Below are 25,602 nucleotides of genomic sequence, written 5' to 3' on the forward strand. Positions count from 1 at the left end.
CCGGAGTGGGTGGGGAATGCAGTTTGGATTGGGACCATGACAGCGGGCAAAGGGTTAGGAACGTTAGGAAGAAGCTTCTGTGCGTAAGAGCCATTGGTCAGCGGAACAGCCTGCCTCATGAATGGTGAGGTCCTCTTCCTCTGGAAGTTTTCAAACAGAGGCTGGACAGCTGAAGCAGAACGTCCCATCTGTTGGGGATACAACAACAGATTCCTGCCCCGAGGAAGGGTTGAGCTGCAAGAGGCCCGGAGTCCCATCCAACTCTAAAACACTAGGATGCTGTGGTTAACTCCACAACTCCACACCTCGGAGAGCCAGTACAAATCGGATCCCAATGGAACTGCTTTGTGGCTGGGGACGATGGGAGTTGTAGTCCAACCATGTTTGGGGACCCCAAACAGCTGAGACAGCCATCTACCGAGTCAGACCCTGGGTCCATCTAGCTCAGGAGTGTCTACCCTGACTGGCGGGGGCTCTCCGAGGTTCCAGGCATGGGTCTCTCTCAGCCCCACCTTGAGATGCAGCTGGGGTTGGAAATGGGACCTCCTGTGTGCAAAGCAGATGCTCTGCCACTGAGCCGCTACACCCCACCTCCTAAAAAGCTGCTGCCTACTGAGTCAGACTCTTAGTCCACCAAGCTCAGGAATGTCTACACTGACTGGCAGCAGCTCTTTATCGTTTCAGGCAGGAGTCACTCCTAACCCTACCTGGAGATGCTGCCAGGGTCTGAACTGGGGGACCTTCTGCATCCAAAGCAGATGCTTGGAGTGACAACCCTGTCTCCTAAAATGAATATCTGAGGTTTCCTCCTACTGAGTCAGGCCCTTGGTCCATCTAGCTCAGTGTCATCCGCTCTGACTGGCAGCAGCTCTCCAAGGTGGCAGGCAGAGAAGGGTCTTTCCCAGACCCAGCGGCAGATATGAAGGATTTAAAACTGGGATGTTCTGCATGCCCAAACAGGGGTGCTCTACTACTGAGTTACGGCCTCAGTCCCAAACACCAACAACTTCTCTCCCCATCTAGTCCAGCATCCTGTTTCGCACAGTGGCCCACCAGATGCCTCTGGGGAGCCCACAGGCAAGAGGTGAGGGCATGCCCTCTCTCCTGCTGTTGCTCCCCTGACACTGGTACTCAGAGAGGCATCCTGCCTTCAAGGCTGGAGGTGGCCCTCCGACTAGTAGCCGTTGATAAGAACATCTTATGTTCATCTTAGTCAACAACATCTGGGAATCCCTCGTAGAGGGAACACTGCTCCCTTCTGCTTTTAGTAGTCAGTCAAGTTTTCACTATTGCTGTCTTAAGCGGTTTTATGGTCTGCTGCTCATTTTGTTTGGGTTTGTATGAATAGGGCGTTTTGTGTTTTTTTAAGCACCCTTTTAAACACTACTTTAAAGGAGATTCCCACTGTGTGCCCCTCATATAGGAAGCTGCCTTCTACTGAGTCAGACCTTTGGTCCACCTAACTCAGTATCATCTGCACTGACTGGCAGCAGCTCTCCAGGGCTTCAGACAGTCTAGTCTTTCCCAGCGGCACCTGGAGATGCCGCCTGGGAATGAACCTGGAACCTTCCACATGCAAAGCAGAGGCTCTGCCCCTAAGCTACGGCCTCATCCCCTAAGAGGAATCTCTCAGTGCTCCCATGTGGTCCCCCCTCCAAATGCAAACCAAGGGAAGCCCTGCTTAGCACAAGGGACAACTCACGCTCTTCCCCCCACCACCACTAAGAGAGTGTGTCTCTGCCCAGTTATCAGGTGTTTGGGAAACATACCAGCGGGGATTTGAATTTGAACCGGCAACCTCATGCTTGCTAGGCCAGTCATTTCCCGTTACAGTGTAGCCCGATTCATATGCAGGGTAAAACATCCACTTTTTGTGTCTGTTTTGGGGGGCAACTTCGAACTCACAGTAAATCCTGCTGTGTGAAATACGCCCTGGCAGTGTCAGGAATTGAACCTGGGACCTTCGGCATGTTCAGCAGATTCTTTCACTACTTTATAGCAGTTAGAAACAGCTCCTTCTGCCTGGCTTTTCAAGAGAAGTGTATCTACTATTCCAGACCCAAAAGAATAGCAGATGCAAAACTGATAAAATGGTACCTTTTAAAGAGAAGTCAGTAGAGCAAGGCTACACAGGTCTCCACAGATGTTAGACCATTCCCATAATCCCTGACTATTTGTCACTGTGGCCGGGGATAATGGAAACTGTCATCCAAGAACAGCGGGAGGGCCAAAGTTGTGCAGCCCAGGTGTAGGTTTAAGCTTCACAGGACTTAGAACCACCACCCCATGACTTTTCTCTCTCTTTCTAGCTTAGAGTTGCTTCTGTCTTTCAGTTTTCCGCCCCAGTCATGGAGACGAGAAGCTTCTGTCTGTGAAGCAAGTCCCCCTCCTAATTAAATTATTCCAGCAACTGTGAGGATACTGGCCTTCCCAGCACAGTATTGTCCCCACACCAGCTTACTGGGAAAAGGTCTTGTTGCTGACGAGCAACCATTCCTCAAGATCCCCAATCTTTCCCACCCTCTGCTACCCGAGACCCATTTAAACTGGAGGTGCCAGGAGTTGAACCTGGAATCTTCTGCGTGCAAAGCAGGTGCTCTGTTGACACTTGGACCCAGGAACAGGGAGTGGGATCTAAAAGGTGCTAGTCCCTGGCATTAATGGAGGAACCAGAAACGGAAGAGCGGAGCGCTTATTGTCAAGCACTTCACATGAACTCAGTTTCTCTCAGGTCAGCCATACGACACGTGCTACTCTTTAACCAACAGGGCCTCCATTTTAAAAACCAGCCCAATTCTCACTGCCCTATGGTGGGCACCAACGGTCATGTACTGCTCTCTTTGAGCAGCCCCAGGGACTTGTATTTAGGATTTACCACAGGTTTCCAAGGAATAGGGAAACATCCTATTTACATCCTATCCAAGAGAGTGGCACTTCAAAATCATAGGGTTCAAGAGATGTTTATCAACGAGATGGGGTGTTTATATGCGATGGGGTGAAATGAAATATTGCAGTGAAGTTCAAATGAAACGAAGTTGGTACAAGATGGGGTGAAATGAGTATTTTATTACAACCAGTACAAATGCAAAGCGAATAAGGGATGAAACTGCCCATCAGCTGCGCCTTGCAGAGAATCTTTTCATCATTCTTCGCCTTCTTTCTTCATATTAGTTGCTGTCAAAAATAAGAGCTTCTCCACCTGATTGCTTTTTAAAAGACCCTTAAGATACACCTGTTTATTCACATGTTTGGGTGAGAATCAATGGACCAAACTTCTTAGATCTTGAAGCAGAGAAAATATTGGAGATCGGCTCCTTGAACAGGAGACTTCAAAGTCCTCACTTTGGTGCCATTATTATAAGAAAGGAGCACTTACCTTGAAGGCTTCTTCTAGCTGCTCTTGTGGAAGACATCTCGTGTGGGTTATCATCTCGTGGTTCCAGAGAGGCCGGAGGACTCTGTCAATGAGCTGCCAAGCCTATAAAAGCCTCGGGAGGGATAGCCCCTCCCAGTTTAGTTTGTCCCACTAGAGCTCCAGAGAACAAGCCTTTCCCAACTTTTACCCTTTTCTCAGCTGGTAATTCCCTTCCTTTTTCTCAAGCCTCCATTTATTATAAGAATGTGTGTTCCCATATGTCATCAGACAAATTGCCACCTTTACTTTACTTTCTTTTAAAATCAGAGTAATTTATGGCTGCCATGCTCTATCCTACGTTATAGAGTTGGTTTCAGTTTAACTAGACTGTTGAAGTAACTTCATGGTATGCTGAGTGTTTCTTTTATGTTATGTCTTATGTTATGCTGCATTATGTCATATGATGGCCAGTGGTCAAAACAATAAACTTCTCACTTACTTACACACTTGTTCTCAGGCTTTGAGTTCAAACTAATGTGACACTCTGTAAATGTTTTCATTCTGTGAAAGTATCTTAATTGTTTTGTTTTATGTTTGTTGTATTAGTGGATTGCGTGCATGTATCAGGCAGTATATAAATATGATGAATAAATATTGCAGAAAGCTTTCATATTTATTTTGAAGCTACAGGGGAGAGGTTGCCAGCACATCACCCTGACCACAGGACCTCAGCTCCTGCGTCCCTGCCTCAGTGTGTCAGCTACAGGGGAGAGGTTGCCAGCACATCACCCTGACCACAGGACCTCAGCTCCTGCGTCCCTGCCTCAGTGTGTCAGCTACAGGGGAGAGGTTGCCAGCACATCACCCTGACCGCAGGACCTCAGCTCCTGCGTCCCTGCCTCACTGTGTCAGCTACAGGGGAGAGGTTGCCAGCACATCACCCTGACCACAGGACCTCAGCTCCTGTGTCCCTGCCTCACTGTGTCAGCTACAGGGGAGAGGTTGCCAGCACTTCACCCTGACCGCAGGACCTCAGCTCCTGCGTCCCTGCCTCAGTGTGTCAGCTACAGGGGAGAGGTTGCCAGCACATCACCTTGACCGCAGGACCTCAGCTTCTGCATCCCTGCCTCAGTGTGTCAGCTACAGGGGAGAGGTTGCCAGCACATCACCCTGACCACAGGACCTCAGCTCCTGCGTCCCTGCCTCACTGTGTCAGCTACAGGGGAGAGGTTGCCAGCACATCACCCTGACCGCAGGACCTCAGCTCCTGCGTCCCTGCCTCAGTGTGTCAGCTACAGGGGAGAGGTTGCCAGCACATCACCCTGACCGCAGGACCTCAGCTCCTGCGTCCCTGCCTCACTGTGTCAGCTACAGGGGAGAGGTTGCCAGCACATCACCCTGACCGCAGGACCTCAGCTCCTGCGTCCCTGCATTTGTTTAGTAAGATCACTTTTCAATAGGCCTGCACAAAACCCAAGAGGAACATCTGCTAGGGAGACAATTTTAAATAGAGCACTTGAAACTGTATATTCAAGATCTTTATAAGCAAGTAAGAACATCCAAATAGGAGTTAATACAGCCCTCGTTGACATATATATATTTTTATTGGTCCCTCCCATCCTTCTCTTTCAGTCTTACCTGCCACAGAGGCCACTTCGGAGGAGAAAACGTTTCCACATCCACGTTCAGGCATGGAGGTCCTTGAAGAAGGTGCGCCAGTTCTGTTTCTTCTTGTCAAAGCATTCTTCAGAGGGCAGAATGGAACATGCATGAAGCATGTCCCATTCACGACAGCCACCATCTTAGGGATGATGCTGCCTCCCACATCCATTGGGAAAATACAGAAGCCTGTAGCTCCTAACACGCATGAAGCATGTTGCATTCAGGACAGGGGCCATCTGTCAATGGAGCCCTGGTTTGGCTTCTGTCGTGCATTGTTGCTTCCTTTCGTTCTTTCTTCAGATTCTTTTCATTCTTTCTTGAAATCTGGAGGAAAGGAAGAAAGATTTTGGAGTGGGAATAATCACATCTTTGTTTTGTAAATTTAGCAGGTTTCTAATGATAATTTCTTTATTCAGCCTGTTTCTATACCACCCCAAACTTATGTCCCGGGGAGATTTAAAAGAAAACATCACAAATTAAATGCAAAGTTAAAGGTTCCTATCAGATTTTGTTGATAATGTTCACTTCCCCCCCCCCCTTTTTATCTTATCCTGTGACAATTCATGGCAAATAAATTTGGAGCAAATATTTTGGATATACTGTCCTCTAATGAGGAGCTCCATCATAGAATGCAATGGCACAGCTAGGGTCTCCCCCCTGCCCCCACCCTGTGAGATCATCTCCTACACCCTGAGAGGTCTCTTTTTGTTGGTCCCAAACTTCTCTTTCAGCCTTACCTGCCAGAGACGCCGCATGGGAGGAGAAAACGTTCCAACATCAATATTCAGGCATGGAGGTCCTTGAGAAAGGTGTGCCAATTCTGTTTCTTCTTGTCAAAGCATTCTTCAGAGGGCAGAATGGAACATGCATGAAACATGTTCCATACAATAAAGCCACCATCTTAGAGATGATGCTGCCTCCCACAGGCATTGAGAAACTACAGAAGCATGAAGCTCCTAACATGCGTGAAGCACGTTCCATTCAGGACAGGGACCATCTGAGAGATGATGCTGCCTCCCACAGGTATTGAGAAACTACAGAAGCATGAAGCTCCTAACATGCATGAAGCACGTTCCATTCCGCACAGCCACCATCTTAGAGATGCTACTGCCTCCCACAGGCATTGAGAAACTACAGAAGCATGAAGCTCCTAACATGCGTGAAGCATGTTCCATTCAGGACAGGGACCATCTTAGAGATGATGCTGCCTCCCACAGGCATTGAGAAACTACAGAAGCATGAAGCTCCTAACATGCGTGAAGCATGTTCCATTCAGGACAGGGACCCTCTGTCAATGGAGCCCCTGGTTTGGCTTCTGTCATGCATTGTTGCTTCCTTTCGTTCTTTCTTCAGATTCTTTTCGTTCTTTCTTGAAATCTGGAGGAAAGGAAGAAAGATTTTGGAGTGGGAATAATCACATCTTTGTTTTGTAAATTTAGCAGGTTGCTAATGATAATTTCTTTATTCAGCCTGTTTCTATACCACATCAAACTTATGTCACGGGGAGATTTACAAGAAAACATCACAAATTAAATGCAAAGTTAAAGGTTCCTATCAGATTTTGTTGATAATGTTCACTTTCCCCCTCTTTTTATCTTATCCTGTGACAATTCATGGCAAATAAATTTGGAGCAAATATTTTGGATATACTGTCCTCTAATGAGGAGCTCCATCATAGAATGCAATGGCACAGCTAGGGTCTCCCCCCTGCCCCCACCCTGTGAGATCATCTCCTACACCCTGAGAGGTCTCTTTTTGTTGGTCCCAAACTTCTCTTTCAGCCTTACCTGCCAGAGACGCCGCTTGGGAGGAGAAAACGTTCCAACATCAATATTCAGGCATGGAGGTCCTTGAGAAAGGTGTGCCAATTCTGTTTCTTCTTGTCAAAGCATTCTTCAGAGGGCAGAATGGAACATGCATGAAACATGTTCCATACAATAAAGCCACCATCTTAGGGATGATGCTGCCTCCCACAGGCATTAAGGAACTACAGAAGCATGAAGCTCCTAACATGCGTGAAGCATGTTTCATTCAAGACAGCCACCATCTGAGAGATGATGCTGCCTCCCACAGGCATTGAGAAACTACAGAAGCATGAAGCTCCTAACATGCGTGAAGCACGTTCTATTCCGGACAGCCACCATCTGAGAGATGATGCTGTCTCCCACAGGCATTGAGAATCTACAGAAGCATGAAGCTCCTAACATGCGTGAAGCACGTTCCATTCCGGACAGGGACCATCTTAGAGATGATGCTGCCTCCCACAGGCATTGAGAAACTACAGAAGCATGAAGCTCCTAACATGCGTGAAGCACGTTCCATTCAGGACAGGGACCATCTTAGAGATGATGCTGCCTCCCACAGACATTGAGAAACTACAGAAGCATGAAGCTCCTAACATGCGTGAAGCATGTTCCATTCAAGACAGCCACCATCTTAGAGATGATGCTGCCTCCCACAGGCATTGAGAAACTACAGAAGCATGAAGCTCCTAACATGCGTGAAGTACGTTCCATTCCGGACAGCCACCATCTTAGAGATGATGCTGCCTCCCACAGGCATTGAGAAACTACAGAAGCATGAAGCTCCTAACATGGGTGAAGCATGTTCCATTCAGGACAGGGACCATTTGTCAATGGAGCCCTGGTTTGGCTTCTGTCGTGCATTGTTGCTTCCTTTCGTTCTTTCTTCAGATTCTTTTCGTTCTTTCTTGAAATCTGGAGGAAAGGAAGAAAGATTTTGGAGTGGGAATAATCACATCTTTGTTTTGTAAATTTAGCAGGTTGCTAATGATAATTTCTTTATCCAGCCTGTTGCTATACCACCCCAAACTTATGTCCTGGGGAGATTTACAAGAAAACATCACAAATTAAATGCAAAGTTAAAGGTTCCTATCAGATTTTGTTGATAATGTTCACTTCCCCCCCCCTTTTTATCTTATCCTGTGACAATTCATGGCAAATAAATTTGGAGCAAATATTTTGGATATACGTCCTCTAATGATAAGCTCCATCATAGAATGCAATGGCACAGCTAGGGTCTCCCCCCTGCCCCCACCCTGTGAGATCATCTCCTACACCCTGAGAGGTCTCTTTTTGTTGGTCCCAAACTTCTCTTTCAGCCTTACCTGCCAGAGACGCCGCTTGGGAGGAGAAAACGTTCCAACATCAATATTCAGGCATGGAGGTCCTTGAGAAAGGTGTGCCAATTCTGTTTCTTCTTGTCAAAGCATTCTTCAGAGGGCAGAATGGAACATGCATGAAACATGTTTCATACAATAAAGCCACCATCTTAGGGATGATGCTGCCTCTTACAGGCATTAAGGAACTACAGAAGCATGAAGCTCCTAACATGCGTGAAGCATGTTTCATCCAAGACAGCCACCATCTGAGAGATGATGCTGCCTCCCACAGGCATTGAGAAACTACAGAAGCATGAAGCTCCTAACATGCGTGAAGCATGTTTCATTCAAGACAGCCACCATCTGAGAGATGATGCTGCCTCCCACAGGCATTGAGAAACTACAGAAGCATGAAGCTCCTAACATGCGTGAAGCACGTTCCATTCCGGACAGCCACCATCTGAGAGATGATGCTGCCTCCCACAGGCATTGAGAAACTACAGAAGCGTGAAGCTCCTAACATGCGTGAAGCATGTTCCATTCAAGACAGCCACCATCTTAGAGATGATGCTGCCTCCCACAGGCATTGAGAAACTACAGAAGCGTGAAGCTCCTAACATGCGTGAAGCATGTTTCATCCAAGAAAGCCACCATCTGAGAGATGATGCTGCCTCCCACAGGCATTGAGAAACTACAGAAGCATGAAGCTCCTAACATGCGTGAAGCACGTTCCATTCAGGACAGCCACCATCTGAGAGATGATGCTGCCTCCCACAGGCATTGAGAAACTACAGAAGCGTGAAGCTCCTAACATGCGTGAAGCATGTTCCATTCAGGACAGCCACCATCTTAGAGATGATGCTGCCTCCCACAGGCATTGAGAAACTACAGAAGCATGAAGCTCCTAACATGCGTGAAGCATGTTCCATTCAAGACAGCCACCATCTTAGAGATGATGCTGCCTCCCACAGGCATTGAGAAACTACAGAAGCGTGAAGCTCCTAACATGCGTGAAGCATGTTTCATCCAAGACAGCCACCATCTGAGAGATGATGCTGCCTCCCACAGGCATTTAGAAACTACAGAAGCATGAAGCTCCTAACATGCATGAAGCACGTTCCATTCCGGACAGCCACCATCTTAGAGATGATGCTGCTTCCCACAGGCATTGAGAAACTACAGAAGCATGAAGCTCCTAACATGGGTGAAGCATGTTCCATTCAGGACAGGGACCATTTGTCAATGGAGCCCTGGTTCGGCTTCTGTCGTGCATTGTTGCTTCCTTTCGTTCTTTCTTCAGATTCTTTTCGTTCTTTCTTGAAATCTGGAGGAAAGGAAGAAAGATTTTGGAGTGGGAATAATCACATCTTTGTTTTGTAAATTTAGCAGGTTGCTAATGATAATTTCTTTATTCAGCCTGTTTCTATACCACCCCAAACTTATGTCCCGGGGAGATTTACAAGAAAACATCACAAATTAAATGCAAAGTTAAAGGCTCCTATCAGATTTTGTTGATAATGTTCACTCCCCCCCCTCTTTTTATCTTATCCTGTGACAATTCATGGCAAATAAATTTGGAGCAAATATTTTGGATATACTGTCCTCTAATGAGGAGCTCCATCATAGAATGCAATGGCACAGCTAGGGTCTCCCCCCTGCCCCCACCCTGTGAGATCATCTCCTACAGCCTGAGAGGTCTCTTTTTGTTGGTCCCAAACTTCTCTTTCAGACTTACCTGCCAGAGACGCCGCTTGGGAGGAGAAAACGTTCCAACATCAATATTCAGGCATGGAGGTCCTTGAGAAAGGTGTGCCAATTCTGTTTCTTCTTGTCAAAGCATTCTTCAGAGGGCAGAATGGAACATGCATGAAACATGTTCCATACAATAAAGCCACCATCTTAGGGATGATGCTGCCTCTTACAGGCATTAAGGAACTACAGAAGCATGAAGCTCCTAACATGCGTGAAGCATGTTTCATTCAAGACAGCCACCATCTGAGAGATGATGCTGCCTCCCACAGGCATTGAGAAACTACAGAAGCATGAAGCTCCTAACATGCGTGAAGCACGTTCCATTCAGGACAGGGACCATCTGAGAGATGATGCTGCCTCCCACAGGTATTGAGAAACTACAGAAGCGTGAAGCTCCTAACATGCGTGAAGCACGTTCCATTCAGGACAGGGACCATCTTAGAGATGATGCTGCCTCCCACAGGCATTGAGAAACTACAGAAGCGTGAAGCTCCTAACATGCATGAAGCACGTTCCATTCCGGACAGCCACCATCTTAGAGATGATTCTGCCTCCCACAGGCATTGAGAAACTACAGAAGCATGAAGCTCCTAACATGCATGAAGCATGTTCCATTCAGGACAGCCACCATCTGAGAGATGATGCTGCCTCCCACAGGCATTGAGAAACTACAGAAGCATGAAGCTCCTAACATGCGTGAAGCATGTTCCATTCACGACAGCCACCATCTGAGAGATGATGCTGCCTCCCACAGGCATTGAGAAACTACAGAAGCATGAAGCTCCTAACATGCGTGAAGCACGTTCCATTCAGGACAGGGACCATCTTAGAGATGATTCTGCCTCCCACAGGCATTGAGAAACTACAGAAGCATGAAGCTCCTAATATGCGTGAAGCACGTTCCATTCAGGACAGGGACCATCTGAGAGATGATGCTGCCTCCCACAGGCATTGAGAAACTACAGAAGCATGAAGCTCCTAACATGCGTGAAGCACGTTCCATTCAGGACAGGGACCATCTGAGAGATGATGCTGCCTCCCACAGGCATTGAGAAACTACAGAAGCATGAAGCTCCTAACATGCATGAAGCATGTTCCATTCAGGACAGGGACCATCTTAGAGATGATTCTGCCTCCCACAGGCATTGAGAAACTACAGAAGCGTGAAGCTCCTAACATGCATGAAGCATGTTTCATCCAAGACAGCCACCATCTGAGAGATGATGCTGCCTCCCACAGGCATTGAGAAACTACAGAAGCATGAAGCTCCTAACATGCGTGAAGCACGTTCCATTCAGGACAGGGACCATGTTAGAGATGATGCTGCCTCCCACAGGCATTGAGAAACTACAGAAGCGTGAAGCTCCTAACATGCGTGAAGCACGTTCCATTCAGGACAGGGACCATCTTAGAGATGATGCTGCCTCCCACAGGCATTGAGAAACTACAGAAGCATGAAGCTCCTAACATGCGTGAAGCATGTTCCATTCAGGACAGGGACCATTTGTCAATGGAGCCCTGGTTTGGCTTCTGTCGTGCATTGTTGCTTCCTTTCGTTCTTTCTTCAGATTCTTTTCGTTCTTTCTTGAAATCTGGAGGAAAGGAAGAAAGATTTTGGAGTGGGAATAATCACATCTTTGTTTTGTAAATTTAGTAGGTTGCTAATGATAATTTCTTTATCCAGCCTGTTTCTATACCACCCCAAACTTATGTCCTGGGGAGATTTACAAGAAAACATCACAAATTAAATGCAAAGTTAAAGGTTCCTATCAGATTTTGTTGATAATGTTCACTTCCCCCCCCCCTTTTTATCTTATCCTGTGACAATTCATGGCAAATAAATTTGGAGCAAATATTTTGGATATACTGTCCTCTAATGAGGAGCTCCATCATAGAATGCAATGGCACAGCTAGGGTCTCCCCCTGCCCCCACCCTGTGAGATCATCTCCTACACCCTGAGAGGTCTCTTTTTGTTGGTCCCAAACTTCTCTTTCAGCCTTACCTGCCAGAGACGCCGCTTGGGAGGAGAAAACGTTCCAACATCAATATTCAGGCATGGAGGTCCTTGAGAAAGGTGTGCCAATTCTGTTTCTTCTTGTCAAAGCATTCTTCAGAGGGCAGAATGGAACATGCATGAAACATGTTCCATACAATAAAGCCACCATCTTAGGGATGATGCTGCCTCTTACAGGCATTAAGGAACTACAGAAGCATGAAGCTCCTAACATGCGTGAAGCATGTTTCATCCAAGACAGCCACCATCTGAGAGATGATGCTGCCTCCCACAGGCATTGAGAAACTACAGAAGCATGAAGCTCCTAACATGCGTGAAGCATGTTTCATTCAAGACAGCCACCATCTGAGAGATGATGCTGCCTCCCACAGGCATTGAGAAACTACAGAAGCATGAAGCTCCTAACATGCATGAAGCATGTTCCATTCAGGACAGGGACCATCTTAGAGATGATGCTGCCTCCCACAGGCATTGAGAAACTACAGAAGCGTGAAGCTCCTAACATGCATGAAGCATGTTTCATCCAAGACAGCCACCATCTTAGAGATGATGCTGCCTCCCACAGGCATTGAGAAACTACAGAAGCATGAAGCTCCTAACATGCGTGAAGCACGTTCCATTCAGGACAGGGACCATCTTAGAGATGATGCTGCCTCCCACAGGCATTGAGAAACTACAGAAGCATCAAGCTCCTAACATGCGTGAAGCATGTTCCATTCAGGACAGGGACCATTTGTCAATGGAGCCCTGGTTCGGCTTCTGTCGTGCATTGTTGCTTCCTTTCGTTCTTTCTTCAGATTCTTTTCGTTCTTTCTTGAAATCTGGAGGAAAGGAAGAAAGATTTTGGAGTGGGAATAATCACATCTTTGTTTTGTAAATTTAGCAGGTTGCTAATGATAATTTCTTTATTCAGCCTGTTTCTATACCACCCCAAACTTATGCCCCGGAGAGATTTACAAGAAAACATCACAAATTAAATGCAAAGTTAAAGGCTCCTATCAGATTTTGTTGATAATGTTCACTCCCCCCCCCCTCTTTTTATCTTATCCTGTGACAATTCATGGCAAATAAATTTGGAGCAAATATTTTGGATATACTGTCCTCTAATGAGGAGCTCCATCATAGAATGCAATGGCACAGCTAGGGTCTCCCCCCTGCCCCCACCCTGTGAGATCATCTCCTACAGCCTGAGAGGTCTCTTTTTGTTGGTCCCAAACTTCTCTTTCAGCCTTACCTGCCAGAGACGCCGCTTGGGAGGAGAAAACGTTCCAACATCAATATTCAGGCATGGAGGTCCTTGAGAAAGGTGTGCCAATTCTGTTTCTTCTTGTCAAAGCATTCTTCAGAGGGCAGAATGGAACATGCATGAAACATGTTCCATACAATAAAGCCACCATCTTAGGGATGATGCTGCCTCTTACAGGCATTAAGGAACTACAGAAGCATGAAGCTCCTAACATGCGTGAAGCATGTTCCATTCAGGACAGCCACCATCTGAGAGATGATGCTGCCTCCCACAGGCATTGAGAAACTACAGAAGCATGAAGCTCCTAACATGCGTGAAGCACGTTCCATTCAGGACAGGGACCATCTTAGAGATGATTCTGCCTCCCACAGGCATTGAGAAACTACAGAAGCATGAAGCTCCTAATATGCGTGAAGCACGTTCCATTCAGGACAGGGACCATCTGAGAGATGATGCTGCCTCCCACAGGCATTGAGAAACTACAGAAGCATGAAGCTCCTAACATGCGTGAAGCACGTTCCATTCAGGACAGGGACCATCTGAGAGATGATGCTGCCTCCCACAGGCATTGAGAAACTACAGAAGCATGAAGCTCCTAACATGCATGAAGCATGTTCCATTCAGGACAGGGACCATCTTAGAGATGATTCTGCCTCCCACAGGCATTGAGAAACTACAGAAGCGTGAAGCTCCTAACATGCATGAAGCATGTTTCATCCAAGACAGCCACCATCTGAGAGATGATGCTGCCTCCCACAGGCATTGAGAAACTACAGAAGCATGAAGCTCCTAACATGCGTGAAGCACGTTCCATTCAGGACAGGGACCATCTTAGAGATGATGCTGCCTCCCACAGGCATTGAGAAACTACAGAAGCGTGAAGCTCCTAACATGCGTGAAGCACGTTCCATTCAGGACAGGGACCATCTTAGAGATGATGCTGCCTCCCACAGGGATTGAGAAACTACAGAAGCATGAAGCTCCTAACATGCGTGAAGAATGTTCCATTCAAGACAGCCACCATCTTAGAGATGATGCTGTCTCCCACAGGCATTGAGAAACTACAGAAGCATGAAGCTCCTAACATGGGTGAAGCATGTTCCATTCAGGACAGGGACCATTTGTCAATGGAGCCCTGGTTTGGCTTCTGTCGTGCATTGTTGCTTCCTTTCGTTCTTTCTTCAGATTCTTTTCGTTCTTTCTTGAAATCTGGAGGAAAGGAAGAAAGATTTTGGAGTGGGAATAATCACATCTTTGTTTTGTAAATTTAGTAGGTTGCTAATGATAATTTCTTTATCCAGCCTGTTTCTATACCACCCCAAACTTATGTCCTGGGGAGATTTACAAGAAAACATCACAAATTAAATGCAAAGTTAAAGGTTCCTATCAGATTTTGTTGATAATGTTCACTTCCCCCCCCCCTTTTTATCTTATCCTGTGACAATTCATGGCAAATAAATTTGGAGCAAATATTTTGGATATACTGTCCTCTAATGAGGAGCTCCATCATAGAATGCAATGGCACAGCTAGGGTCTCCCCCTGCCCCCACCCTGTGAGATCATCTCCTACACCCTGAGAGGTCTCTTTTTGTTGGTCCCAAACTTGTCTTTCAGCCTTACCTGCCAGAGACGCCGCTTGGGAGGAGAAAACGTTCCAACATCAATATTCAGGCATGGAGGTCCTTGAGAAAGGTGTGCCAATTCTGTTTCTTCTTGTCAAAGCATTCTTCAGAGGGCAGAATGGAACATGCATGAAACATGTTCCATACAATAAAGCCACCATCTTAGGGATGATGCTGCCTCTTACAGGCATTAAGGAACTACAGAAGCATGAAGCTCCTAACATGCGTGAAGCATGTTTCATCCAAGACAGCCACCATCTGAGAGATGATGCTGCCTCCCACAGGCATTGAGAAACTACAGAAGCATGAAGCTCCTAACATGCGTGAAGCATGTTTCATTCAAGACAGCCACCATCTGAGAGATGATGCTGCCTCCCACAGGCATTGAGAAACTACAGAAGCATGAAACTCCTAACATGAGTGAAGCATGTTCTATTCAAGACAGCCACCATCTTAGAGATGATGCTGCCTCCCACAGGCATTGAGAAACTACAGAAGCATGAAGCTCCTAACATGCGTGAAGCACGTTTCATTCAAGACAGCCACCATCTTAGAGATGATGCTGCCTCCCACAGGCATTGAGAAACTACAGAAGCATGAAGCTCCTAACATGCGTGAAGTACGTTCCATTCCGGACAGCCACCATCTTAGAGATGATGCTGCCTCCCACAGGCATTGAGAAACTACAGAAGCATCAAGCTCCTAACATGCGTGAAGCATGTTCCATTCAAGAGAGCCACCATCTTAGAGATGATGCTGCCTCCCACAGGCATTGAGAAACTACAGAAGCATGAAGCTCCTAACATGGGTGAAGCATGTCCCATTCCGGACAGCCACCATCTTAGAGATGATGCTGCCTCCCACAGGCATTGAGAAACTACAGAAGCATCAAGCTCCTAACATGCGTGAAGCATGTTCCATTCAAGAGAGCCACCATCTTAGAGATGATGCTGCCTCCCACAGGCATTGAGAAACTACAGAAGCATGAAGCTCCTAACATGCGTGAAGCATGTTCCATTCAGGACAGGGGCCATCTTTCAATGGAGCCCCTGGTTTGGCTTCTGTCGTGCATTGTTGCTTCCTTTCGTTCTTTCTTGAAATCTGGAAAAAAGGAAGAAAGATTTTGGAGGGGGAATGATCACATCTTTGTCTTGTAAATTTAGCAGGTTGCTAAGTATTGTTTCTTTATTCAGCCTATTTCTATACCACCCCAAACTTATGTCCCGGGGAGATTTACAATAAAATATCATAAATCAAATGCAAAGTTAAATGTTACATAGTAAATAAATAAGATTATGTGGTAAATTGACTGTTCACAATTTTCTTTTTCATTCTTATATTAACCTGTGACCATCCATTGCTAATAATTCTGAGCAAACGTTTTGATTGTCTTCTGATGGAGCTCCATCATAGAACGCAATGGCACAGCCAGGATTTACCTCCCTCACCCTGTGAGATCATCTCCTACACCCTGAGAGTTTTCTATTTGTTTGTCCCATCCCTTTCTTTCACCTTACCGGCTGCACAGGCCACTTGGGTGGAGAAAACGTCCCAACATCAAAGTTCAGGCATTGAACATTGCACCAATTCTGTTCCTTCTTGCCAACCATTCTTCAGAGGGCAGAATGGAACATGCATGAAGAATATTCCATTCAAGACAGCCAAGGATGGTGCTGCCTCCCGCAGCCATTGAGAAAATACAGAAGCATGAAGCTCCTAACATGCATGAAGCATGTTCCTTTCAAGAAAAGCCACCATCTTAGGCATGATGCTGCCTCCCACAGCCATTGAGAAACTACAGAAGCCTGAAGCTCCTCTAACACGCATGAAGCATGTTGCATTCAGGACAGGGACCATTTGAGAGATTATGATGCCTGACAAAGCTGGCAGGAGAATAAAGAAGGCTTGGGCTTCTTTTGGAAATAATTCACAGTGCGTTGTGATTGAGTTATGCAGCCCTTGGTTTGGCATCTGTCGTGCGTCGTTGCTTCCTTTAATTCATTCTTAAGACTTCTTTAGTGCTTTCTTGAAATCTGGAGAAAAAGAAAAAATATTTTGGTGTGTGAATGATCAGATCTTTGTCTTTTAATTTTAGCAGGTTGCTAAGGATTATTTTTTAATTCAGCCTATTTCTATACTACTCCAAACTCAGGTCCCAAGAGATTTACAATAAAACATCACAGATCAGATTCAAAGTTAAATGTTACAGATTACATATAAGATTTTGTAGGAAACGGACTACAGTTTGTTTTCCATTTGTATATTCATTGTAAACCACCCAGAGTTTGGGGCAGTATAGAAATATTTCAAATAAATAAATAAATAAATCTGTGAGAATCAATGGCAAATTTTGAGCAAACATTTTGGTTTTACGTTCTTCAATCCTCTGACGAAGAGCTTCATCATAGAACACAATCACAAAGCTAAGGACTCCCCCTGCCCGGTCATTAGATCATCTTCTACTCCCGGAGAGTTCTCTTTTTGTTGGTCCTGTCCCTGTCTTTCAGCCTTACCTGCCACAGAGGCCACTTGGCAGGAGAAAATGTTCCAACATCAATGTTCAGGCATGGAGGTCCTTGCGAATGGTGTGCCAATTCTGTTTCTTCCTTGGAGTCAGAATGGAACACTCATGAAGAGTGTTCCATTCAAGCTAGCCACCCTTTTAGAGATTATGCTGCCAGAAGCCTGAGGCTTCTAACACACATGAAGCATGTCCCAATCCATCAGCCACTATCTTAGAAATTATGCTGCCCCAAAAAGCTCTTGGTGGGGATAAAGAAGCCTGAAGCTTCTACTGACAGTTCCTAAAACAACAGATTTTTCCAATATTAGAGCCAGCCCGTCTGTATTTACACAGCCCCTGACCTCATAGTTTTCTGCCACAGCCCTGGTGCCATTGTGCTCAGAAGTCCTGCCCTACGCTGTGCATATTTATAACATTTGTATGCAGAGAGAAAGAACGCTTTAATAGTGGGCAGATTTTTGCTGTAATGCAGAAGACTGTGGCGCCCCAGCCTTCTGAGGACAGGAGGATGAATCTGCTGCGCTTTGCCCTCGGCAGACAAAATGCTGTAAATGTGGGCAGTGAGGTGGCAGGGCTTTTGTTCACGCCAGCACGGCTGCAGCATCCTCAGAGTTGTTTTGGCAGGATGAAGCCAAAGCAGGGAGATGAATCCCCCCCTTAGAAACTCTATGTTCTCCTCAGAAACCCTTTTTTGGCAGGATGTAGCCCAAGTAGAGAAATTAACTCCCCACTTAGAAACTCTGTTTCCTCTCAAACTTCTTCTTCTTCTTCTTCTTTCTTTTTTTGCAAGTTGAAATCAAAGCAGAGATGAATGCCTCCCTTATAGACCCTGTTCCCCCTCAGGCTCAGACACTTCTTAGGTGAGACAGAGGTAAAGGCCAAGTTGGCAGGCTTGAAACCCCTATTCCTGCCATTCTCCCAGAAACTATTCTTTTAAAAAGCCTTGTCCTGGCAGCATAGCATTCCTCAAGTGGCTTCCTCCTTTTCCTGTGGAAAAGGGACTTGTCCTGAGGCTGGGCCTGTAGCCCTTGACTGTCTGAGAGACAGCCTTTCCTCAGAAAATCATAGCCCTTTTTTGCACTGTCTTGGAGATTGCCTTTTCCTCAGATAATTTTTTAACAAAAGAGAAGGAAAGTCGCCTGAGAGACTCCCCGCTCCCTCCCTTTCTTTCTTTTTTTGGCAAAATGAAGCTAAAGCAGAGAGGTGAACTCCCCATTGAGAAACTGTTTCCCTCAGAGACTTTTATTTTTTGGCAGATGAAGCCAAAGCAAAGAGATACACTCCACACTTTGAATCCTCCCTTTCCCCTTAGAGAGGGCTTTCCCCTCCTTTTTTTGGCAAGCTGAAGCCAAAGCAGAGAGGTGAGCTTCCTACTGAGAAACTCTTGTCTCCCCACAGATATAGATAGATAGATATAATATAATTTGGCAAGGGGTTTCCCCTCAGAGACCTTTATTCCTTTTTGTTGGCAAGGGGAATCCTAAGCAGCTTCCCACTGAGAAACTCTTGTTCCCCCTCAGGGACTTTAAATATACATATATAGGTAAAATTTTCTTAAAAGGTTTCCACAGCAAGAGGGTCCTGTCACCCCTCACAGCAGTGTCTCTCTCCTCTCTGAGAGGCTTATATTTTGAGCCAGTTTTCCCTCAGAGCTTTTTTCAGTGGCGGGGGTGGCCGTGGGGCTGGGAGCCCCCCAGCTCCTGCCAGTGCCTCAGAGGCTGTTCTTTGAGGAGGAAGCCCCATGGTGGCTGGCCGCTCCCCCTCCCCTCCCGAGACCACACGTGTGGCGACCTCCTTGCCCCCTCGGTCGCCGCCTCAGAAATTATGTTTCCTATCCTAGTTCAAAAAAGGCGCTTCGCTTCAGCTGCGGGAGGCGGAACCAGCTGTCAAACGCCCAGCCAATCAGCCCTGCCACCGCTCATCCAGACAGCCAATCAGGGAAGCGGGTTGGGCTCCCGGGAGAGGGCGGGGGCAGGATGAAGAACGCGGGAAGCCCGCCAACATCCCAGAGCCAGGTTTTCGCCTTGGTGTCTCCGGCCCTACAGACTGCGCATGCTCAGTGCCCTGCCCTGAAGCCTCCGTGGGGTTCCCGATCGCCCGGCCGACCGAGCACACACACTTAAACCATAAGTGTTGGATTTATGGCAGATGTTGAGGGGTGTGTGGGGTGAGACACACCACAAACCTATTGCTGCAACTGACAGCGGTGTCCCCAAGAGGGCAGTAACCAGGATACTGAGGATCCCTAGACCGGCACCCATTTTGGAGCAGCAAGTTAATGCCGACAGATCAGAGAGTTCAAGGTGTGCAGACTCAAATGTATATGTACAGGCTAACCCACACGTTTTGAGTGTTGCTATCCCAAGCAGAGAAAACCACCAACTGTCTGAGAGGAGACCTGCCCTTTGTTTGCTATGCAAAGGCAAAAAAAGGTTACGTGGGAGAAGAGGTGTGTGCAGAGACTCCTACATCAAAAAGTAGTCTCTGAAAAGACGGCCAGCAGCAAGGTAGATGGACTTGCTTACAACAGCAGTGAATGCCCCACTGAGACCCCATAAAGACCAAGTTGAAGACTGATCATCCTGGAGAGAATCTAACTGTGTGGTCAAACACCGACTTGATGGCACTTGATCAATCAAAAGGCGGGAGAGCTGGTCTTGGGGTAGTAGGGTCTGACCTGGTTGCATATGAATGGGAGACTACATGGAAGATATTCCCCTTAGGGAATGGGAAGAGCCACCGCTCTGGGCTCCTTGGAGGAGCAGGATATAAACATAAAAAAATAAAATAAAATAATGGCTTCATGATGTGAGCAAGCCAGAAGTCTTCTAACCCAACATCTGGGAATACAGCTCCCATTATCCCAAGCACAAAAGCCATTGTGCTGTAGATCATGGGTATCATGTACCCAGATGTTGGATTGCAAGTCACTATCATTACACACCATTTTAAAGCTGGACATCCCCAAGTGCTTCAAGAGTTGCCTGTTATCTGTATTTTCTCAGCTATTGATTTTTATTTTGCTGTGGCAATATTGCTTATCTGTGGAGATACAAGACTGGGTATTACTGACATCCGAGTTTTGTTCTACAGTGTGTAGAAAACTTAATCCCCCCTCTTCAATCTTCATGCCATATAGCAAGTTCTGTGTATATCACACAACTTGGCCTATGTAACTAAAAATAGCATGGCTAGTTCTCATTTAAGGTATCCAGTCATGTCCAGGATTTGAAGCTATTGCCCAACTAGTGGTTAAGCACGGAGTAATTTGAAGTACTTTGTGAAATCATTTTTTAAGAGGCATTTACAGCTGCGTTGCTTTTACTTGTAGAGTTGGATTTCAACAGTGTTTACAACCCCAGTGTGTTTTGGAATTTCAGAAACACTTGAATAGGCTTTAATTCTTTTTCATCCTTTTCTAGCAGCGTTAACACCTCTGTGCCCTAATAGAATGTTGTTAAAATAAGGCTGTATATTACTTTGGTTTCTTACCCAGAATATACTTTGTTATACCTTGAAAAACTTGGAAATCACCCAACAGGAAAGTGTTCTGGAGCACCAATTAGATGGACAATGGATAAAACCCAGAGTAAAAATTTATTATTCGGGAGTACTGTGAAGTAATGTGCAACAGAAAACTTTATTAGCATTTACACAAACAGTCCAGCAGTTACTGAAACTTGCATTTACCTTACAACATTAAACTGCTACAGTGCAAACAAATACTATTGGCAACTTGCAAACAGAATCTGTAACATCTAACAGCCACCTCTCAGGCGCAGGACCAAGTGCAGAGTGGACTCTTTCTGGATGTTGTAGTCGGAGAGGGTGCGGCCATCTTCCAGCTGCTTGCCGGCAAAGATCAGCCTCTGCTGGTCGGGGGGAATGCCCTCCTTGTCCTGGATCTTAGCCTTCACGTTTTCAATGGTGTCACTGGGCTCCACCTCCAGGGTGATGGTCTTGCCAGTCAGGGTCTTCACAAAGATCTGCATGCCTCCCCTCAGACGCAGCACAAGATGGAGGGTGGACTCTTTCTGGATGTTGTAGTCGGAGAGGGTGCGGCCATCTTCCAGCTGCTTGCCGGCAAAGATCAGCCTCTGCTGGTCGGGGGGAATGCCCTCCTTGTCCTGGATCTTAGCCTTCACGTTTTCAATGGTGTCACTGGGCTCCACCTCCAGGGTGATGGTCTTGCCAGTCAGGGTCTTCACAAAGATCTGCATGCCTCCCCTCAGACGCAGCACAAGATGGAGGGTGGACTCTTTCTGGATGTTGTAGTCGGAGAGGGTGCGGCCATCTTCCAGCTGCTTGCCGGCAAAGATCAGCCTCTGCTGGTCGGGGGGAATGCCCTCCTTGTCCTGGATCTTAGCCTTCACATTTTCAATGGTGTCGCTGGGCTCCACCTCCAGGGTGATGGTCTTGCCAGTCAGGGTCTTCACAAAGATCTGCATGCCTCCCCTCAGACGCAGCACAAGATGGAGGGTGGACTCTTTCTGGATGTTGTAGTCGGAGAGGGTACGGCCATCTTCCAGCTGCTTGCCGGCAAAGATCAGCCTCTGCTGGTCGGGGGGAATGCCCTCCTTGTCCTGGATCTTAGCCTTCACATTTTCAATGGTGTCGCTGGGCTCCACCTCCAGGGTGATGGTCTTGCCAGTCAGGGTCTTCACAAAGATCTGCATGCCTCCCCTCAGACGCAGCACAAGATGGAGGGTGGACTCTTTCTGGATGTTGTAGTCGGAGAGGGTGCGGCCATCTTCCAGCTGCTTGCCGGCAAAGATCAGCCTCTGCTGGTCGGGGGGAATGCCCTCCTTGTCCTGGATCTTAGCCTTCACGTTTTCAATGGTGTCACTGGGCTCCACCTCCAGGGTGATGGTCTTGCCAGTCAGGGTCTTCACAAAGATCTGCATGCCTCCCCTCAGACGCAGCACAAGATGGAGGGTGGACTCTTTCTGGATGTTGTAGTCGGAGAGGGTGCGGCCATCTTCCAGCTGCTTGCCGGCAAAGATCAGCCTCTGCTGGTCGGGGGGAATGCCCTCCTTGTCCTGGATCTTAGCCTTCACATTTTCAATGGTGTCGCTGGGCTCCACCTCCAGGGTGATGGTCTTGCCAGTCAGGGTCTTCACAAAGATCTGCATGCCTCCCCTCAGACGCAGCACAAGATGGAGGGTGGACTCTTTCTGGATGTTGTAGTCGGAGAGGGTACGGCCATCTTCCAGCTGCTTGCCGGCAAAGATCAGCCTCTGCTGGTCGGGGGGAATGCCCTCCTTGTCCTGGATCTTAGCCTTCACATTTTCAATGGTGTCGCTGGGCTCCACCTCCAGGGTGATGGTCTTGCCAGTCAGGGTCTTCACAAAGATCTGCATGCCTCCCCTCAGACGCAGCACAAGATGGAGGGTGGACTCTTTCTGGATGTTGTAGTCGGAGAGGGTGCGGCCATCTTCCAGCTGCTTGCCGGCAAAGATCAGCCTCTGCTGGTCGGGGGGAATGCCCTCCTTGTCCTGGATCTTAGCCTTCACATTTTCAATGGTGTCGCTGGGCTCCACCTCCAGGGTGATGGTCTTGCCAGTCAGGGTCTTCACAAAGATCTGCATGCCTCCCCTCAGACGCAGCACAAGATGGAGGGTGGACTCTTTCTGGATGTTGTAGTCGGAGAGGGTGCGGCCATCTTCCAGCTGCTTGCCGGCAAAGATCAGCCTCTGCTGGTCGGGGGGAATGCCCTCCTTGTCCTGGATCTTAGCCTTCACATTTTCAATGGTGTCGCTGGGCTCCACCTCCAGGGTGATGGTCTTGCCAGTCAGGGTCTTCACAAAGATCTGCATGCCTCCCCTCAGACGCAGCACAAGATGGAGGGTGGACTCTTTCTGGATGTTGTAGTCGGAGAGGGTACGGCCATCTTCCAGCTGCTTGCCGGCAAAGATCAGCCTCTGCTGGTCGGGGGGAATGCCCTCCTTGTCCTGGATCTTAGCCTTCACATTTTCAATTGTGTCGCTGGGCTCCACCTCCAGGGTGATGGTCTTGCCAGTCAGGGTCTTCACAAAGATCTGCATGCCTCCCCTCAGACGCAGCACAAGATGGAGGGTGGACTCTTTCTGGATGTTGTAGTCGGAGAGGGTGCGGCCATCTTCCAGCTGCTTGCCGGCAAAGATCAGCCTCTGCTGGTCGGGGGGAATGCCCTCCTTGTCCTGGATCTTAGCCTTCACATTTTCAATGGTGTCGCTGGGCTCCACCTCCAGGGTGATGGTCTTGCCAGTCAGGGTCTTCACAAAGATCTGCATTTTTTATCTGCAATGACACAGCAAAATCAAGACATCCCTATGAGATTCAGGACTCCTTTCCCTTCCAGCAATGTAGGCTGAACCCAGTAATGCTACACTGAGAAACACATTCAATACTCAAACATCTTGCCACACCCCCACTGGATCACAGTTTTGCTCAGTGCACCTTTCAACTGAAAAAGCACACCCCCCCACACACACACAGTGCAATCAGCCACCGAGACAAAGTCAACAACTGTATGGGTTGGGTGGCTGAATCAAGGGAATGCTACCTTCCATGGATTATGGAGTTGAAAACCCTGCCTTGCTTAATAGCAATAGCACTTACATTTATATACCGCTCTATAGCTGGAAGCTCTCTAAGCGGTTTACAATGATTTGGCATATTGCCCCCAACATTCTGGGTACTCATTTTATCGACCTCGGAAGGATGGAAGGCTCATTCAAACGAATCCTGTGCCAATCCACAATGACAGCCCTGAAAAATCATATATTGGGTGCTCTCAAATGCAGCTCTATTCCATTCTGACCCCAACCGGAGACTTGGCAGATGAAACTGACGTAGTTGGCCAGCTGCCACTGGGGCGGACTCTCTTCAGCACAGGACAAGATGGCAGCTGTACAGGACATGAAGGGAGCTGCCATCTTGTCCTGTGCTGAAGAGAGACTGCCTCAGTAGCAGCTGGGCTTCTCTTGTCAGCTGCCAAGTCTCCAGCTGGGGTGAGAAAGGAATAGAGCTCCATTTGAGAGCACCCAATAGACGACTTTGCAGTGCTGTTGTTGCGGATTGGCATGCTGTACATGCATCACACATCCAGGAGGACAGCTTCCACAAAGGTAAGCCCACCCCAGCCTCCAATCCACACTTCTAGATTTTAACTTAAATTTAATTTGTACACTTATATCCTGCTCTTCCTCCAAAGAGCCCAGAACTGCATACATGGTTATAACTGCCCTCACAACAACCCTCTTGTAGTAGCTTAGACTGGCCCAAAAACCCTCTTGTAGATACATTGACTGGCCCAGAAACACCCAGTGAGTTTCATGGTTAAATGGGGATTTGAATGCCATTCTCTCCAGACCTGGTCCAACACCCTAATCTCTATGCCAAACTAACTCCTCTATAGGGAACCCTACAGGCGACCCAACCCAAAGACAGCACCCCCTCTCCTCCCCACCGCCAGAGTGTCTCCAGACTGCCTAGGCAAGTGTGGGCAGCAGAGCCAGGTACAAGAGCACCCATCCCCGAAGCCTCCACCCTCCTTTGTCCTTCGCCCATGGCCCCTTTCCCCGTTTATTTGTTGCTCCTCGCACCGCCAACCACCCATCGGCAAGCCTGCTCCACATAGTCCCCCACCCCACCCGCTGTTTCTGGACTACAACAATCCCCCACCACAGGGGCCCACAGCCAGGGATTGTAAGCCCACACCCACAGCGAAGGCCTAAGTTGAGCAGCCCTGGTCTAGGGGTTTTTTAACCCCTTTCCTCGCCATCCTCTTTTTACCTGAGAGGCGCCAGGAGCGCCGCGCTGGCTCAGCCACACCCGTCACGCTCCACCCCATCCCTTCTTTGGGGGGTGTTCCCCGCGGCCCCCCATAGCCCACCAAGGCCTCCCCCCTCCTCGCCACAATGGGCGACAGTGACGCCGCCACAGGGCCCCACACTGAGAAAAAATTAGGCTGCAATTTTATGCTATTTTACAGGCGCATCCCCTCTAGCTTACCTCGCCGGTTGAGCACCCCAAAGAGAAACCTAAAATAAGTTATCGCTCGCCTCTTGCAACCCAGGATCCTCTCGCGGCGGCAGTTCACGTCTATCTGCGGAAGCGACGTCGCCCACTGTTATTTATAGGGTTCTGTTACTCGTCGCCCCTCCCAGGATGCATGCTCAAGTGACCTTCCGCCAAAAGAAAATAGCCCCTCAGCCGAATGGTGAAGAGATCCTTTCTTGCCCGCCAGTATATTTATCCTCACGGCTTGTCTGCTCAGGGAACAAAAATAGGCGGAGTGGCTTGTACTGGGCCCAATACGAGC

The 25,602-nt window shown here is 47.7% G+C and overlaps 2 protein-coding genes and 2 long non-coding RNA genes across 4 annotated transcripts in view; all 4 read right to left on the reverse strand.

The window, feature by feature from the left end:
* TRPV2 (transient receptor potential cation channel subfamily V member 2) overlaps positions 1-8,624 on the reverse strand; it is a 35,714-nt gene extending 27,090 nt beyond the window's left edge. Inside the window, exons 1-4 of the mRNA XM_053274945.1 lie at positions 8,145-8,624; positions 6,805-7,734; positions 5,755-6,394; positions 4,994-5,341 (exon numbers count right to left, since the gene is read on the reverse strand). The gene's annotated coding sequence lies outside the window, so the exon portion shown is untranslated. The remainder of the gene's footprint in view (positions 1-4,993; positions 5,342-5,754; positions 6,395-6,804; positions 7,735-8,144) is intronic.
* A 1,949-nt stretch (positions 8,625-10,573) lies between these two features.
* Positions 10,574-13,855, reverse strand: LOC128336137 (uncharacterized). The gene is made up of 3 exons (XR_008311838.1): positions 13,140-13,855; positions 11,894-12,726; positions 10,574-11,482 (listed from the first exon to the last, which is right to left on the reverse strand). It is a non-coding gene; the product is annotated as an uncharacterized LOC128336137 (long non-coding RNA).
* Positions 13,856-15,440: 1,585 nt separating this feature from the next.
* LOC128336153 (uncharacterized) lies at positions 15,441-19,093 on the reverse strand. Its single transcript, XR_008311839.1, has 3 exons — positions 17,287-19,093; positions 16,291-16,806; positions 15,441-15,874 (listed from the first exon to the last, which is right to left on the reverse strand). It is a non-coding gene; the product is annotated as an uncharacterized LOC128336153 (long non-coding RNA).
* Positions 19,094-20,918: 1,825 nt separating this feature from the next.
* LOC128335992 (polyubiquitin-C) lies at positions 20,919-25,450 on the reverse strand. The gene is made up of 2 exons (XM_053275011.1): positions 25,293-25,450; positions 20,919-23,576 (listed from the first exon to the last, which is right to left on the reverse strand). Exon 2 carries the CDS (start codon positions 23,567-23,569, stop codon positions 21,056-21,058), a length of 2,514 nt encoding a protein of 837 aa, XP_053130986.1. The 5' UTR covers positions 23,570-23,576; positions 25,293-25,450; the 3' UTR covers positions 20,919-21,055.
* Between the last annotated feature and the right edge of the window lie 152 nt (positions 25,451-25,602).

The sequence above is a fragment of the Hemicordylus capensis genome, chromosome 12 (genome assembly GCF_027244095.1).
Source record: "Hemicordylus capensis ecotype Gifberg chromosome 12, rHemCap1.1.pri, whole genome shotgun sequence".
NCBI lineage: Eukaryota > Metazoa > Chordata > Lepidosauria > Squamata > Cordylidae > Hemicordylus > Hemicordylus capensis.

Excerpts from the sequence above, each read along its gene's own strand:
- LOC128335992 (XM_053275011.1), bottom strand. The coding sequence starts at position 23,569 with ATGCAGATCTTTGTGAAGACCCTGACTGGCAAGACCATCACCCTGGAG.